This window comes from Miniopterus natalensis, chromosome 5 (genome assembly GCF_054644295.1).
Source record: "Miniopterus natalensis isolate mMinNat1 chromosome 5, mMinNat1.hap1, whole genome shotgun sequence".
NCBI lineage: Eukaryota > Metazoa > Chordata > Mammalia > Chiroptera > Miniopteridae > Miniopterus > Miniopterus natalensis.
This window is the reverse complement of record NC_142085.1, coordinates 49,092,807-49,109,344: the sequence shown is the minus strand read 5'-3', so window position 1 is coordinate 49,109,344 and position 16,538 is coordinate 49,092,807. Positions and strand designations below refer to the sequence as shown.

Below are 16,538 nucleotides of genomic sequence, written 5' to 3'. Positions count from 1 at the left end.
AGGTAATTGAAGGAGTGGGCAGGAGGAGATTGCGTATGGCATGAGAAGAGAAGAACAAAGCTTTTAAACCTTTTAAAAATCAGACTGAATAATAATTGCTTTTAATTAGCACGGGGATTTCAGTCTCAGTGCCCATGTACTTCCTTAGGTGTAAAAAACAAAACAAAACTTTTCACTCTTGCCCTATGCAAATAGTTTATAGGTGATAAGAGGAGATATTCAAGTTTTAACATAACAATTATAAGTCTAGGCAGGCTTAATTTGTTTTAAGATTCCAGGTTCATTATGTAATAAGACTTGGTATTTCACTCCAAATATTGAACTTACAGTCAAATAACATTATGAGAAACATCCATGGCAGGTAAGTATATCTGTGAACTATTCAAAAAGGCTGATGAAATTAAATTGGCCTGTGTTTTCCCTAATAATAGTTTCAAGGCAGGTAAAGATTTTCAGCAGAAGAACGACCTAATGAATGTGAGCCCGAGAATAAAAATAGAAATAGCAGACAAAAGGAATTTTAATAAAACCTGTCACTTTTTCCCGCCCGCATCCCCCGCCCCGAGCGCCTCTCGGGCTGCACCGAGCTGGCTCCGGGCTCCAGGCTCCAGCTAAGGCAGTGCCACCGCGGTCGTCTCCTGCCCGCCTCCATCGGGACCGTCTCCCGGCCTTCATCAGCCTTGAGGAGCTGTTCTCCTGTGTCTACGAGATCTGGGAGATCGCAGGCGGGCTGTGCGTGGAGGCAGAGGGAGAGATGGCCAGCAGGACAGAGGGCGACATTGACTACTAGCTTATTGGTGGAAATGCCTCTGCTGAAGGCCCCGGGGGCGAAGGTACCAAAAGCACAGTTGTCCCTGATGTTGATGTTGGCATGAACCATCGTTTGCAGGAAACCAGCTTCACAAAGGAAGCCTACCAGAAGTACATCAAAGGCGATGTGAAATCAATCAAAGGGAAACTTGAAGAACGGAGACCAGAAAGAGTAAAGCCTTTTATGACAGGGGCTGCAGAACAAATCAAGCACATCCTTGTTAATTTCAAAAACCTGCCAGTTCTTTATTGGTGACAACCTGAATCCAGATGGCATGGTTGCTCTGCTGGACTACCTTGAGGATGGTGTGACCCCATATATGACTTCCTTTAAGGATGGTTTAGAAATGGAAAAATGTTTATGAATTTGGCAATTTGGATCTATCACCTGCCATCATAACTGGCTGCTGCTTTTCATCCACACACCAGGACTAGGACAAATGGGACTGATGGTATCTTGAGCTCTTTATTTATTTTGACCTTGACTTATTTGGAGTGGAGGCATTGTTTTAAGAAAAAACGTGACATGTAGGTTGTCTGAAAATAAAATGCATTTAAACTCATTTGAGAGAATGCCTCTTAGTTTAATACATTTTAAAATCCATCCTGTGTAATGTTCCTGGAGAAGCTAAGTACCTGGTTGTAGACCACTACTATAAAGCATATAGACTGTCTTCAGATAACATCTGCAGTGGGAAATACTTCTGAGACTGGAATATAAAAAACAAGGGTCAAAAGTCTTAATTCTGAGTTGAAGTAAAGGGAAAGACCATCCTCACAGCTGAGCCAACATCTGAAGTGGGTTCTTTAGACATTTCATCACCTATGAACAGAAGTAGTTAACTGGAAGAGATTGCCAAAAGAATTAAAAGAGACTAATACAGCTGGAAGCAAAGGGTTGTCTGAGCTTATTTATCATATCAAGTTAGGACCAAGTTCTATAGAAATCTAGGTCTCCTGGAATTGTGATACGCTTTTGTCAGACTTCATGAAATAGGGTTGGCAAGGTAGCTTATCCTGCCACCTATTTTGTATGACTTTAAGGTGGTTACATTTTTAAATGGGAAAAATCATTAGCTTACGGGATTTGACAAAAGAAACCTGTCACCCATGGGCTCATCATTTTTTTTTTTTAATTAAAAAATTTTTTTTTGCTTTTTTGTATTCTAGAAAGATTCCAGGAAGTTAATCTTCTATTAGCCACTTAAAAATATATTTTCCTAGTTTTTTATTATAATTAATATACTTTTCTATTAAATGCTTACCTTTCTTGCCACTTGAGTTTCCGTTTTAATTGTCATCAGAAGAACTTAGAATATTCTCCTTGAAATTGAAACAGCTCTTGCTGACCTTTAGTTTAATTTCCCTTTAGTATTCATGGGGAAAAGTAACATGAATGCAAATAAATCCTCATGCTTAATAATCTAATTTTTAAAAATGTCCATGGAAGAACTAAATGTTCCTTCATAAGAAAAATTTTTGTGTGTGTGTAAACATTCTGGTTGGAATTAGAAAAATATCAGAAATGGAACAGTGGTATAAATAGAACACTGCTTATGGTTCATACTTAAAATGTACACACAGCATTTTTTCCTTTAGTTTTATTGCGTATAGGATTTAAGTTAGATATATCTTGAAAATAAGTGAAATTTTAGTGTAATGATAATATTCTTTTTATCAAAATAACTTTACATAAGCCCTCCCCTACCCCATCCACTGCACTTAATTGTTACATATTCTCTTTTGCTTCGTTCAAAGCTTTCTACTACTCTACCTACAGATAAACCAAAAAATAATAGAATTCAGCTCCCCAAAAGTAGACATAGCTATTGTGATATACATTTATTTGTAGACTCTTGTTTTTAACTTTTAAAGTAGGTTGCCCCTGAAAGTGATTGTTTTTTGTTTTGTTTTTAGTGAAATAAAGTTGGAATTTGGGTTACTTCTGAGGTGAAATGCCTGGCTATTTATTTCTGCTTCCACCCACCTCATAAGAGAACAGGAGTATAGCCACCTTCATCCTGGTGTGTTCTTTGTCTACCATTCCCCTTGTCTAATTAGAACCTCTAGACATGTATTAAGGGCCTATTACGGGCAAAGGCTATGAATGTGTGTGTTACCTGTCTTATTTGGTACTTCTCAATCCAAAGCTTCTCTGGGTATCTATAGGGAGTGCCAGCTTCTTCTAAGCACATTTCCCTGGAAGTACTGAGGATAAGGAGTTCTCTGTTCTGGTCTATTCAGTCAGCTACCACACCACCACCTGCTTTTTGCTTTAAAAAAATTCCTATTGATGTGTCTTTCGGCCATACCTCTTGTCCTTTTGGTTTGTACATTTTGTTTTGAAAAAGTGCCTCTATTGTCATTTCAATGTGATTTTGAGATTCAGGGGCTATGGTTTCTGCCCTGTTTAACCAGAAATCCAGGAACCAGTTGTTCATCACTGTCTCTCTAGTGCTTGGCACGTACTAGGTTCTTAAATAACTATTTGATGAGTGAGTAATTGAATTAATTGAGTTAGGAGTTTATAGTAATGGGATTATATATATATATATATATATATATATATATATATATAATTTACACACACACACACACATATATATATATATATATATATACACACACACACACACACACACCTGAAAAGCATCTTTTAAATGTGGTTTTGTCTTGGCTTCATTCCAGTTTTTGTTTTTGTTTCTCAACCTGGTCAAGGAAACTAAGTGTTTAAAAGTGTGTCAGCAAAATGAAAAGGCAATGTACTGAATGGGAGAAAATGTTTATCATATATCTGATGGGTTAATATCCAAAATATATAAAGAACTCACACAACTCAATACCAACCCCCCCAAACAATCCAATTAAAAATGTGCAGAGGATCTGAAAAGACATTTTCCCAGAGAAGAATACAGATGGCCAACAGGTACATGAAAAGATGCTAATCTTTCACTAATCATCAGAGAAATGCAAATCAAAACCACAATGAGATATCATCTCACACTTGTTCGAATGACTGTTATCAAAAAGGCAAGAAGAAAGTGTCAGCGAGGATGTGGAAAAAAGGAAACCCTTATGCAGTGTTCATGGGAATGTAAATTGGTGCAGCCACTATGGAAAACAGCATGGAGATCCTTCCAAAAATTAAAAAGAGAACTGCAATATGACCCACCAATTCCACTTCTGGATATTTATCCAAAGAAAATGGCAATATAACTTGAAAAGATATCTGCCCCCATGTTCATTGCAGTATTATCCACAATAGCCAAGACATGGAAACAACCTAAGTGTTCATTGATGGATGAACGGATAAAGAAAATGTCATGTATACATACACATGTATGTATGTATGTATGAATCAATATATTTGGAACATATATTCCATACATACAATGGAATATTATTCAGCCATATAAAAGAATGAAATCTTGCTCTTTGCAACAACATGGATGGATCTTGAGGGCATTATGTTAAGTGAAATGAGTGAGACAGAGAAAGACGAGTATAGTATAATCTCACTTATATGTGGAATCTAAAAGATAAAACAAAAAAGCCAAGGTCATAGATACAGAGAATAGTTTGCGGGGGCGGGGATAGGGAGTGGCTGAAATGGATGAAGGAGTCAAAAGGTTTTACAGACTTCCAGTTAAAAAATAAGTCATGGGGATGAAATTTATAGCATGGTGATCATAGTTAATAATATTGCATTGCATATTTGAAAGTTGCTAAGATAGTAGATCTTAAAAATTCTCATCACAATAAAAATAATTTTAACTATGTATGATGACGATATTAATTAGACTTATTGTGATGATCATTTTATAGTATATATATCAAATCATATTGTACCTTAAATAAAATTAATGTATGTCAATTATATTTTAATAAAAAATAAAGTGTGTACTACGTCAGGATGGATATATGTTTGTTTGCTTGATCAAGCACAATTATAGCTGTTTTTAGGCTTAAGACACATTTGCCTGTTTATAATGTTTTTCTGTAGATAGACTTGTATTGAGGCTGATTATATAGCAAGCATTGTCTTTATTATTTATATGTATGTTTAGGTAGTTCTAAAGAGATTATGGTGATTATGGTGTATAGCTTTCTAACTACCACTACCCCCTAATCATTGGCCCTTTGTGGTTAATAAGATTTGAGAGTCACTGGCTTAGTGTGGCATCTTATCCAGGTATATTTTGCATTTAAAAGTGAAAATGGATAACATATAGTAGGGATAAAGAAATTAAGCTGTAAAAGTGACAATAGCTAGTAAAATTAATATTTTGAACAAGCAGATTAGTATTCTTACTCATAAAGACAGCCCTGACAACAGGGGATTGTAGAGAGAGACAAGTATGATAGAGAGCTAACAGTTTGGCCACAGTGCTGGATCTTGGGCCTGTCAAATGGGGGGCCTCCACCCTCTATACCCCAAGAAATGAATAAATGAGCTTTTGGCATTTACCCCTAAAATCAATAACTAATTCTAAGTCCAAATAATGAGCAAGTTACAGTGTTATTTTAAGCCTTGGTGCATTACTTTTCCCCCCAATCTTTGGGATTTAGTAAAAGAATCTAGCCAGAAATCCGAAGAGAATTCTTTCTAATTAAAGAGGTCATCTCTGCAATAAAGAAGGAAGAACTCACATCACAAAAATGGGTTAGTAAGTTGGTAGACTAATAAAGTCTCCTACGGAAAACTTTAGGGTTGCAGAAATTGGGGGTAAGAATAAGAGAAAGGTGGTAGGAAACATTTTGGAATAAGATGGCCAAATATATGTAAGTTTTCTGGAGTAAATTCTCTACTGAGTATTTTTGTGGTAATTTCTTTTAGAAATCCCATCTTTATTATTTGGCTGACATCTTCTATCAAGTTGCTAACGCACAATAAAGTCGGTTTTAGGGAGAAGAAATTTCTCAGTTTTTTCTGTCTTCTCAGATAGAAGTATTTGTATCATAAAATAAAGGATGGAAGTTGGTGGTCATGAGAATCAAAGAAAGCTTTAGAAAAAGAAAAGAAGCCTTGAAAATATGATCAAGACTTTTTACATATAATTTTTCTTGTCTTTTTGAATAACTTTTCCAGGATGGTGATGGTGGATTTCTGGGAAGAAACACAAAGAAATAGAAAGCCCAGAAATGGCTTCAGACCTTTATAGAAAATAACCTAGTAGGTGTTAGAACCAAAGTGTTAAATAGAAAACCGAGTTCAGGTTTTTTGCCATCTAGTTTGTGTTAATGTAAAAATAGAATATGAACCTCTAGCAAAGAGCTATTAAGAAAAATATGAGTACTCTCAGAACGAGGTAATAAAATCTGTATTAATAGTGACTGTGGAAAGGCCGTGCTGCTACTGGAAATGTGAAAGGAAAATTAACAGTTAGGTTCTACCTTTTGACTTTGAAGTGGTGAACACATTTTGATTTCTTCTCACTTCCATTCATATATGAATGCCATGAAATTTCTGTCATGACTGACTAAAACTAAATCAACAGAACAACATCTCCGTGCTGCCCATGCTAGAGATGTAAATATTTTTGAAAGGTTATAAAAAGCCAAACTGATCCTTTATGATGAAAGGTAAGAAGTCAGCTGTTATTTACAAAGCTCGTTTCTCATTTGCTTTCTGTGTTTTGGGCTTATTTTCAGGCTACAGGACTCCTGTGGAAGATGTGACTCTGTTTTCCAGAACGTGTTTCCAAGCCCATCAGTGAAACATGAGGCCGCTGCTCGGGGTTGAGACGCTGGGAGAACACCTGCCTGTCCCTTGGCGCCTTCCACTCTACTGAAACCATGGTCTTCTCCGCAATGTTGACTGCGTCCCATGCTGGGGCAACCAACGCGACATTCGTCGTCTATGAAAGCACCCATATGAATATGACGGTCCCACCACCGTTCCAGCCTCCTGGTGTTGGGCCGCTGCTTAGATACAGTTTTGAAACCATGCCTCCCACGGGGATGAGTCCCTTGACCGCAAATGGCACAGCTGTACCCCCAACACCAGCAGTTTATAAGGGCCTAAACCTGCCTCTCCAGATCATCCTGTCTGCTATAATGGTATTTATTCTGTTAGTGTCTTTTCTCGGGAACTTGGTGGTTTGCCTCATGGTTTACCAGAAAGCTGCCATGCGATCTGCCATTAACATCCTCCTCGCCAGCCTGGCGTTCGCAGACATGCTGCTTGCAGTGCTGAACATGCCCTTTGCCTTGGTAACTATTCTCACTACCAGGTGGATTTTCGGGAAGTTCTTCTGTAGGGTATCTGCTATGTTTTTCTGGTTGTTTGTGATTGAGGGCGTAGCCATCCTGCTCATCATTAGCATTGATCGGTTCCTTATTATAGTCCAGAGGCAGGATAAGCTAAATCCATACAGGGCTAAGGTTCTGATCGCAGTTTCTTGGGCGACTTCCTTTTGTATAGCTTTCCCTTTGGCTGTAGGCAGCCCTGACCTGCAGATTCCTTCTCGAGCCCCGCAGTGCGTGTTTGGGTACACAACCGATCCAGGTTACCAGGCTTACGTGATTTTGATTTCTCTGATTTCCTTCTTCATACCCTTCCTGGTGATACTGTACTCGTTTATGGGCATACTCAACACTCTTCGGCACAATGCCTTGAGGATCCATAGCTACCCCGAGGGTATGTGCCTCAGCCAGGCCAGCAAACTGGGTCTCATGAGTCTGCAGAGACCCTTCCAGATGAGCATTGACATGGGCTTTAAAACACGTGCCTTCACCACCATCCTGATTCTCTTTGCTGTCTTCATCGTCTGCTGGGCCCCGTTCACCACCTATAGCCTTGTGGCAACGTTCAGTCAGCACTTTTACTATAAGCACAGCTTCTTTGAGATTAGCACCTGGCTACTGTGGCTCTGCTACCTCAAGTCTGCATTGAACCCCCTGATTTACTACTGGAGAATTAAGAAATTCCACGATGCCTGCCTGGACATGATGCCCAAGTCCTTCAAGTTTTTGCCGCAGCTTCCGCGTCACACAAGGCGACGGATACGGCCCAGTGCTGTGTACGTGTGCGGGGAACATCGGACGGTGTTGTGAATATGGGAGCTGAGCTGCCTGACGTTTGAGGTCATGGTTGCTCTTTATCTGACTCTGCATTTTCTTCCACATGGCTTTTCCACTCACACTTGACTGTTTTTTATAGGTTCGTGTGTAAGTGCGTGTGTGTGCAGTGTATAGAAAGAATGGTGACTAGTTATAATTCTGTTACCAAGGATACACACTAGGGAAGTGATCACAGATGTTACCTCCAGGATTTGAGAGAAATCCTCAATTTAGGGTGGGGAGTTGGTTTTTCGTTTCTTTGGTTGATTTCGTTCTGGAAGTAGGAATCAGGATTGTGCTTTACTGAGCCTGCATTTACACTGAATTAATTGCAAGTGTTTTGTATGCTGCTCAGATGCGCTTAGTTGAGTTGATTAATTCTTTTCTTCTGGAAGACACTGCTGCTTTTTGCCATTGTATTGGAGCCAAAAACCACGTACATCTCAGTAGATAAAGATTTACTTTTATTTAAAAAAACACACCCAAGGGGGTTAGTGACATTTCAAAGGTCATTAATATTTACTTTGGTGCACTTTAAGAAACAATGTACAAACTAATTCAGTCATGTTTTTCAGAATTGTTTTTATACATGACATGTTTGTGCTTTAGGAAACATTGCATTGTCATTTCTAGCAAGGTAGTTTTTAAAAATGTTTTATCTGCATGTGCAGTTTTAAAGTAGAGAACATAGAAATGTAGAGATTTTTCTAAGCACAATAGCAATTCTTTAGAGCAATAGGGCAAAGTCAAGGAGACAGAGAATCCTTGCATATTTAAATGGGATGCAGTGAGGGGTGGCTGTTGCGGGCTTCGGTGATTCCTTTTACTCCAGGATTCTCACTGCATCCAGCAGGGAGAAGGGCCTGCCGCCTATTGGACACCTACCATGTGCCAGGCACTGTGCATCATTTTATCCCCACAGCATCCTGTGAGGTAGGTATTATTTTTTCCTTTACACATGAAGAAAGCAAGTCTCAGAGACTAAAATCCTGCCCAAGGTTAGTGGTTGAGCCAGGATCCCAAAAGTCTTGAGGCTGTGCACTCACTGTGCCACGCACACACCATTCAGGTTCAGATGTTTCACAGTCAAGAGGAACTTTGCATATCCTTTTATTTTTTAAGACTATAAAACCTTTTAAAAAATAACTTAATTTTTTTACTACCAAAAGAAATGTGAAACTATTGCAAAAAGTCTGGGAAATATAAAAATGAAATCACCCACCCTTTCACAATGGAACCTTAAAATATTAGATAAATAGGGCTATCAGGATGTAAGGTGATTTTTTGGTTTACAAAACAAATGACTGACAATTTGGAGAAGTTCAGTACAGCTGTATGTAGGTCTCCGCCTTGCGGGTTTGGAGGTTTCCAGTTGTTCAGCTGTTTTTTAATGTTCTAGGGCTTCTAGGACAGCACTGTTATCCGTGTGAGCCCGTAGCAGAGCTGGAGTTTGTGAGTGTGCTCAGAGGTGAGGCTCCTACAAAGCAAAGATAAGCCCTGGTCTGAGTGTAGTTGTAATATGGCAGGTCTAGGGTTTCAAATTATTTTTCTCTTGCTGATGATCTGACCGCCTTGGTGCATTTAGACCCTTTGGTCCCCTTTTGTCTGGAGCCACTAATACACTTTATAAAATAGCTGACAGGAACGAAGGCAGTAAGGGCTGAAAGTGTAGCCTCGTGGCTACACCATGGGCTTTATAAGTAGGTAAGTAAACCATGAACACTTTTTGGACTTATAGCACCTTTTTGGAATTTTAGTGCTTTGTAGACTAGTGGGACAAATGAGCCTCTGTTTTTTCAGCTGTACAGCCAGAGAGTTGGATTTGATGAATCTGAGGTCTGGCCCAACTATAATATGCTTTCCTCCCTGTGAGAGTGGAGATCTTTGAAGAGCCCAGTGGACGTCAGCCTCACTCTTTGGTCTCCAGTATTATTTCTTTACATTTTATTTCATTAGTTACTTATCATTGACCACCTGAAGAGCATGCGGCACAGTATCAGGAGTTAGGACTTAAGGAGGTTGATGAGATCACAAAAAACCTGGGAAACCCTGCTCTTGCAATTGTAATGGTGTTGGAACTCATTTTCCAGTTAAAGAACTTTTTCTGGACTCATGTATATTATTTAATATGTTTTGGTATCATCTGATGATGATAGTCACCTACCTCTTTGGTTTCTACTTATATTATTCACAGGTAAACCTGTTGTGCCCATAGGGATCTTACAGAACATAAACACTATAGTAGATACTAGTAGCACACTGAAGTATATCATACTGTCCATTTTCAATATAAACTGGATTTCAAGCAGATATTAAATACATTTGAAATTAAACTTTCTCTAAGGAAAGTCGGCATGCTCTGTATTCTTCTTACAATATATATTGGCAGTAGGTCTTGAGACTCCTTTTTGGTTGGAGTTGAAACTGCGCTTTTGTTTTCCTTGTCCTTTTATGAGCAGTCCTTAGGTACTCCTGTGCTGCTTGGCAGGCGGCGCATCCTCTGGCGAGCGCTCTGGACCGCCTGCTGAGAGCTGAGGTGCTCCGCGTTTGTGAAAGAAGAAAGAAGGGGCCTTGTGAGAATTTGGCAACACCGATCAGCAGTTCTCTTTACACTGGATAGTCTTGATCAGATGACAGTTTACAAACCATTTTGAACGTTTTTATTATGTATACAATTTGAAAGCTTTTAAAAAAAAGGTACTATGGAGTACCTTTGAAAAATTTAGGTGCAGACTCCTATGTTGCCTACTCCCCTGTGTTTTCTTGCGGGGAAAGTAAACACCACTACTAATTATCACCACTGACTGGCATAATCAGAAATGTGTTTGTTTTCGTTTTCCTTATGGCTAATAAGCATGAAAGACATAGTGAACTATTTGTGGTCGAATGAAATCCCCAATAGTCTGGAGTAGTGATATTCAAACTTTAAGTATTCCCAGAGGGGCTGGGATTGGGCCCAGAATGCACACTTTTATTTCATTGAGCATTCTGCCTGATTCTGTTGCAGGTGGTCCCTGGGGCATACTTCAAAACACACTTCTATCAAAAATATACCCACTTCAATATTGTCTGTTTTACTCGGAAATGTTTGTTTTGTGTTGGAAGCCGTTACCTTCTCGTGCATGGGTAATCCGCATCCAGAGGAAAATCTGCTTAACCTTGTGCCTAATTTGCTGCCATGTGTGTTAGTGCTGGATGTCAGCAGTATTAGCTTTACCTTCTTTCAACTGGCAAAATTCTGATAAGCCATCTCATTTCAACAGGAGAGCAAAAGGAGTGACTTAATATTTGGAAGTCGTGACTTTCTAGAGTCTAGTTCCTCTAATATCTTTTCTCCCAGAGAGGTGTTTTTATTGTATGTAACCTCCTGAAGACTATGAGGGGAATGTAAAGATTCATCTAGTTCTTGCTGCTCTCCTTATGCCAGTCATGTTCAATGGAAGCATGAAGAAAATAAAATAACCTTTTAAAATCTGTGTATTTTGGTTGCTAACAAAGATATTTAATTTTTCTTGATCTTTGCTTTTGTTTACATGAAAATATTTATGTATATATCACAGAAAAGTTTTCACTTGCTTGACATTTTATTCTGCCATGATTTTTAGTTTTAAGTTTAAAGGACTAAATTCAGATTTATTTTCTGAACCATAGTCCTTCCAAAACTGCCTTCATTGAAAACTCAGTTTTTATAATAAAAATATCAAAAAAACATGTTTGTTATTACAGGTAAATGGTAATACATTTCTTAGGTATATATTGGTACTAGGACTTTGTAATTAAAAATAATTTATTTTAAAATAGTAGCTGACCTGTCCGGGGAAAAAGAAAACACTTTGAATTTTGGACTGTTAATAGTCAGAAATCAAAAAAAGTATGGTTATTTATGCATATTCTTACTACAACCAGGAAATGTGCTACCAATAAGAAAATAAATGTTTAACGTTTCTAAAAGAGTTTTTTTTTTTTTTTTAGGACTACTTTATCCTATCTTAGAAAATTTATCATGAATAATACTTCCTGTTAAATTAAAATCTGAGTTTAGTTTCAAATACTGCTTGCTTTGAGTTCTCATTTTCATATTTGATCTCAAAACTGGTATGTGTGTACTGTACTGTAGTTTTAGAAGTTCTCAGGGATAGTTAAGGTTGAAATCAAACTTGGCAAGAGATCATTAGTATTAAGAAACAGTTTTAAGAAATTCCATCTGGAAGAGTTATGAAAATTTTACTGCTGAGTCATTTAAAATTAGATTGTCACTTGGCAAATAAATGACAGCATCTGCTCCTATTTTGAAAAAATTTCCTACTGCGCTCCCATTTCTAAAATCTAAGGCCTATCTAAAATCGACTTTTAAATCCCTAGGAAATAACATTTATTTGTATAAGAGTTAATTTTTTTCCAGTCAAACATGGAATTTTATTTTTTTCATTCACATGCAATAGCTAAATATATTTCTTTTATTTTAAGTTACAAAAGAAAGTTGATTTACAAATGAAGGTTGTCATTGAATCTACACTTGACAGTTTCTTCTGAAATGGAAAGGTAAGAAAGATACAGCAAAATAGAGGAACATGTTAAACTAAATGCATTTTCACATCTACCATGAAAATAATGAACCCCACTCAGCTCATTCATAATAAAGAGAAACTTTAGGAGCCATTACTACCTTAAGTAGCAAGGGGCATTCAGTGAGACTCAATGCAAAAAGAAAAATTTCCTAGTTATATCAGTCAGCTTTCAACCAGAGGAACAGAACTAGTAGAAGATATTTATTAAGAGATTTATTGCAAAAACTGGCCTACGCAATTATGGGGCTGGCTGGGCAAATCTGAAGTCCAGAGGGCAGACCATCAGGTAGAGGCTGAGAATCATAGGCACAACCTGAAGCTGCTATGCCCAGGTGGAATTTCTTCCTCAAGCCTCAGTTCTGCTTTTAAGGCCTTTCAACTGGTTGACTCAGACCCACCATACTATCTAGGATAATTTTTCTTAATGTGGACTATGAACTCTAATCGTATCAACAAAATACCTTCACAGTAACATCTAGATTAGTGTTTGATAGAATAAGTGGGGTATGTAGCCTGCAGAAATTGACACATGAAAAGATCAACACAATGGTGATACCCAAATTTACAATAAAATTCTCCTGTGATGCTGTGATGGTAGTCTAAAAATAATCAATTACATAAATCTCAGAGTTGAGATTAATAAAATGACCAAGACAGGCTTGTTGCAGAGGATGGGATACATGTTCTGACTGCATTATATTCAGATTCACACAATCATGGGACACAATATCTCTGATTTTCACTCTATCTGTTTTGAAACTTCTTAAAAGGGAGTAATAATTAATTGAAAAGATGATTACATAAACCCACTTCCTTTATATGGCAGCTTTCATTATTTGTGATAACTTGTCAAGGATGATGCCTTTTAAGGAATTCAAAAGCATTTAAAGTTATAATTTACTCTCAGCATAAAAGTGCAGTTAGTAAAAATGATGGGTTACATTTTTGGCCATTTATTGTTGTCAAAATACACTTTATTTTAATTCAAAGTATTTTCTTTTTTTTTCCATCTGAGGAAACTGTTCCCAAGAGATTAAGTAACTTGTCAGGCATAGCTTGGATTCAAACTTAGACCGAATGCCGAAGTTCATACTTTTCTAAGACACCTTGTTCCCATTATTCTCAGGTAACAGATGTGAGTCCCTAGTGAAAAGATCTTACTAAGCATCATACTGGGTGATGATTACCCACCACACATTACATAAAAATAGGAACAGCAACACCTGTTCACGAAGTTGTAGATATTAACACACATCCTAGTTTTGCTGGTTCTTGGTTTTAACTCATTACCTATATTTGGCTAAGTCGGGAAAGAGACTGTCCAGCTGATTGGGCCCCTGGGAGCCTTGGGACACCCAACTCTAATGTCATAGAGATGGAACCTTCATGGAACTTGCTGACTCTGGCTAAAATTTTAGGGACACTTCAATACCCAGACACTTACCTTAAATTGCATAAATCCCAGAACCCCTTTTGGAACGGCTGTCGCCCTGGTGCCTAGTTGGGTTTTAATAATGTACTGACTTGTCTGAAGTACAGGAGTTTAGCTATAGTAGCCAAGACTACTTGGGAGAAGAGGCAGAGGTAATGGCAAGTCAGAAGCTCTGGGGCCCTGTGCCAGCTTTGACACTCCTTGCTGTGTCCCCAGAACTCTTTCAGTGTGACATAAAATGGCAGTGTTTTTAGGATACCCATTAACTCATGATTGGTATAGTAATTATAATTTCTTAATCAATTGAATCATCTGTACCAAACAAAACAAAAACAATACCAAAAAACTGTTACTGTAGTTTATTACATGTTTTTGAAAATAACGAAAAATTTTTAAATACTGACATCTGTTCTGTGGCAGTACCTGTTAGAGGTTTTCAAATACATTATACCCTAAGAAGCAAATGAAGAAACAGTTTTAGAGCAATTAAGTGATTTGCCCAAATTCTGGCAGCAATTAGGAGGTAGAGCTGGGATTCAAACACAGCTTGACAGCTCCCAACTTTAGATCTCTCTTCATTTCACGTTGAGTCAAATTGTACTGTCAGGGGAGGGCTGGATAGTGAGGTTGTAAGTTGTGGGAAAACCAGTAATCGAGTAAACAGAGATCAGATCAATGATTCTGGAAAGTATCTTAATCTAAGAGGTACATTTTTCTTAGAAAGTAGAATAATAGAATTTTTACACCTTAAGGAAAGATTTTCTTTTCTTTTTTAGTTTATAGTGTATCACCCACGGTCAACCACTAAAACAGCTGAGCTCATGGACAAAGAAGCATGGCAGATAACTGTGATGAGGCAGGAATTGCTGCTTCCCAGTGTGTGGTCAGCAGTTGGCTCTCCTCAGTCTGGACTTAACTCCCAAGTGGGGTCTGCAACGCCCCCCTCCCCTTACACTGTTGAGTATTGCTATCACTTTTGCCCTCTGGACTTAACGCTGGAAAAACTTGGCCTTCATGGATGCTGGGGACTCCCTGGGAAACGGTCAGTAGCCAGGGCATATTTTTCTGCTCCCGCCTCCTCTTCCAGGACTCATCTAACGAGCAAGGTGACTGCACGTGGCACAGAAGACTCCTCTCTAACAGGAAGAAAGATGGAGCTCTCTTGTGCAACTTCCCCAAAGTATTTAGTCTTAAAAGCTATGATTAACTTACATTGAGAGACATTAAGATGTCTTTTTTTTTAAAATTCATCTTTATTGTTGAAAGTATTACAGGTGTCCCATTTTTTCCCCCCAACTGACCCCCTCCACCTCGCTCCCACCCCCTCCCCAGGCCTTCACCCGGTCATTGTCTGTGTCCATGGGTTATGCTTATATGCATATAATTTCTTTGGTTAATCTCTTCCCACCCTCCACCCCTCTTCCCTCTGAAATATGATCGTCTGTTGCGTGCGTCAATGTCCCTGGATCTATTTAGTTCATCAGATTCTTTTGTTCGTTAGCTTCTTCTTAAAGAAGACCCTTCAACTTTTCCTGTAGTGCTGCTTTGGTGGTGATGAACTCCTTTAGCTTTTCCTTGTCTGAGAAGCTCTTCATCTGACCTTCAATTCTAAATGATAGCTTTGCTGGGTAGAATAATCTTGGTTATAGTTACATGTTTTTCATCACTTTGAATATTTCTTGCCACTCCCTTCTGGCTTGCAAAGTTTCTGTTGAGAAATCAACTGACAGTCGTATGGGTGCTCTCTTGTATGTAATTAATTCCTTTTCTCTTGCTTCTTTTAAGATTCTCTCTTTGTCTTTAACCTTTGGCATTTTAATTATGATGTGTCTTGCTGTCTCTTTTGGTTTCTCTTGTTTGGGATCCTCTGTGCTTCCTGGACTTGTAAGTTTATTTCTTTCCTTAAGTAGGGGAAGTTTTCTGTAATTATTTTTTCAAATAGGTTTTCAATTTCTTGCTCTCTTTCCTCTTCTGGCACACCAATAATACGAATGTTGGTTTGAAGTTGTCCCAGAGGCTCCTTATGCTATCTTCATATTTCTGGATTCTTCTTTCTTTTTGCTCTTCTGGTTGGATGGATTTTGTTTCTTCATGTTCCAAATTGCTGATTTGATTCTCAGTGTCCTCTGCTCTACTGTTGATTCCATGTAAATTATTCTTCATTTCAGTTTGTGTAGCCTTCATTTCAAATTGGTACTTTATTATGTCATCGATTTTCTCAGTTATTTTCATCATATTCTTACTAATATCCTTGAGCATCCTTATAACCATTATTTTGAACTCTGTATCTGTTAGCTTGCTTGGATCTATTTCATTTAGTTCCTCTTCTAGAGATTTCTTCTGTTCTTTCCTTTGTGACATGTTTCTTTGCCTCCACATTTTGGCTGCTTCCTGGTGTTTGTTTCTATGTATTAGGTAGAGTTGCCATGTCTCCTGGAATTTGTAGAGTGGCTTTGTGTAGTAGGTGTCCTGTAGGGTCCAGTGGCTCAGCCTCCCCAGTCACCTGAGCTGGGCCTTCTAGGTGCTCCCCTGTGTGGGCTGTGTGCATTGTCCTGTTGTAGTTGAGCCTTGGTTGCTGTTGGCGTCACTGGGAGGAAGTGACCCCAAGGCCAATCAGCTGTGAGGACCAGCTGCAACTACAGCCAAAGAGCTGCTGTGCTGGAGAC

The 16,538-nt window shown here is 38.4% G+C and overlaps 1 protein-coding gene and 1 pseudogene across 7 annotated transcripts in view; both read left to right on the top strand.

The window, feature by feature from the left end:
- The window catches only part of GPR63 (G protein-coupled receptor 63), a 32,908-nt gene extending 23,820 nt beyond the window's left edge, over window positions 1-9,088 (top strand). For all 7 annotated transcript variants that reach the window (XM_087817519.1, XM_087817518.1, XM_087817520.1 and 4 more), the window contains one exon: window positions 6,463-9,088. In XM_087817519.1, the coding sequence (XP_087673645.1) occupies window positions 6,607-7,866 (1,260 nt within the window). In that variant the 5' untranslated portion in view covers window positions 6,463-6,606 and the 3' untranslated portion in view covers window positions 7,867-9,088. The remainder of the gene's footprint in view (window positions 1-6,462) is intronic.
- LOC107542769 (translationally-controlled tumor protein-like) lies at window positions 519-3,346 on the top strand (annotated as a pseudogene).
- Window positions 9,089-16,538: the final 7,450 nt, after the last annotated feature.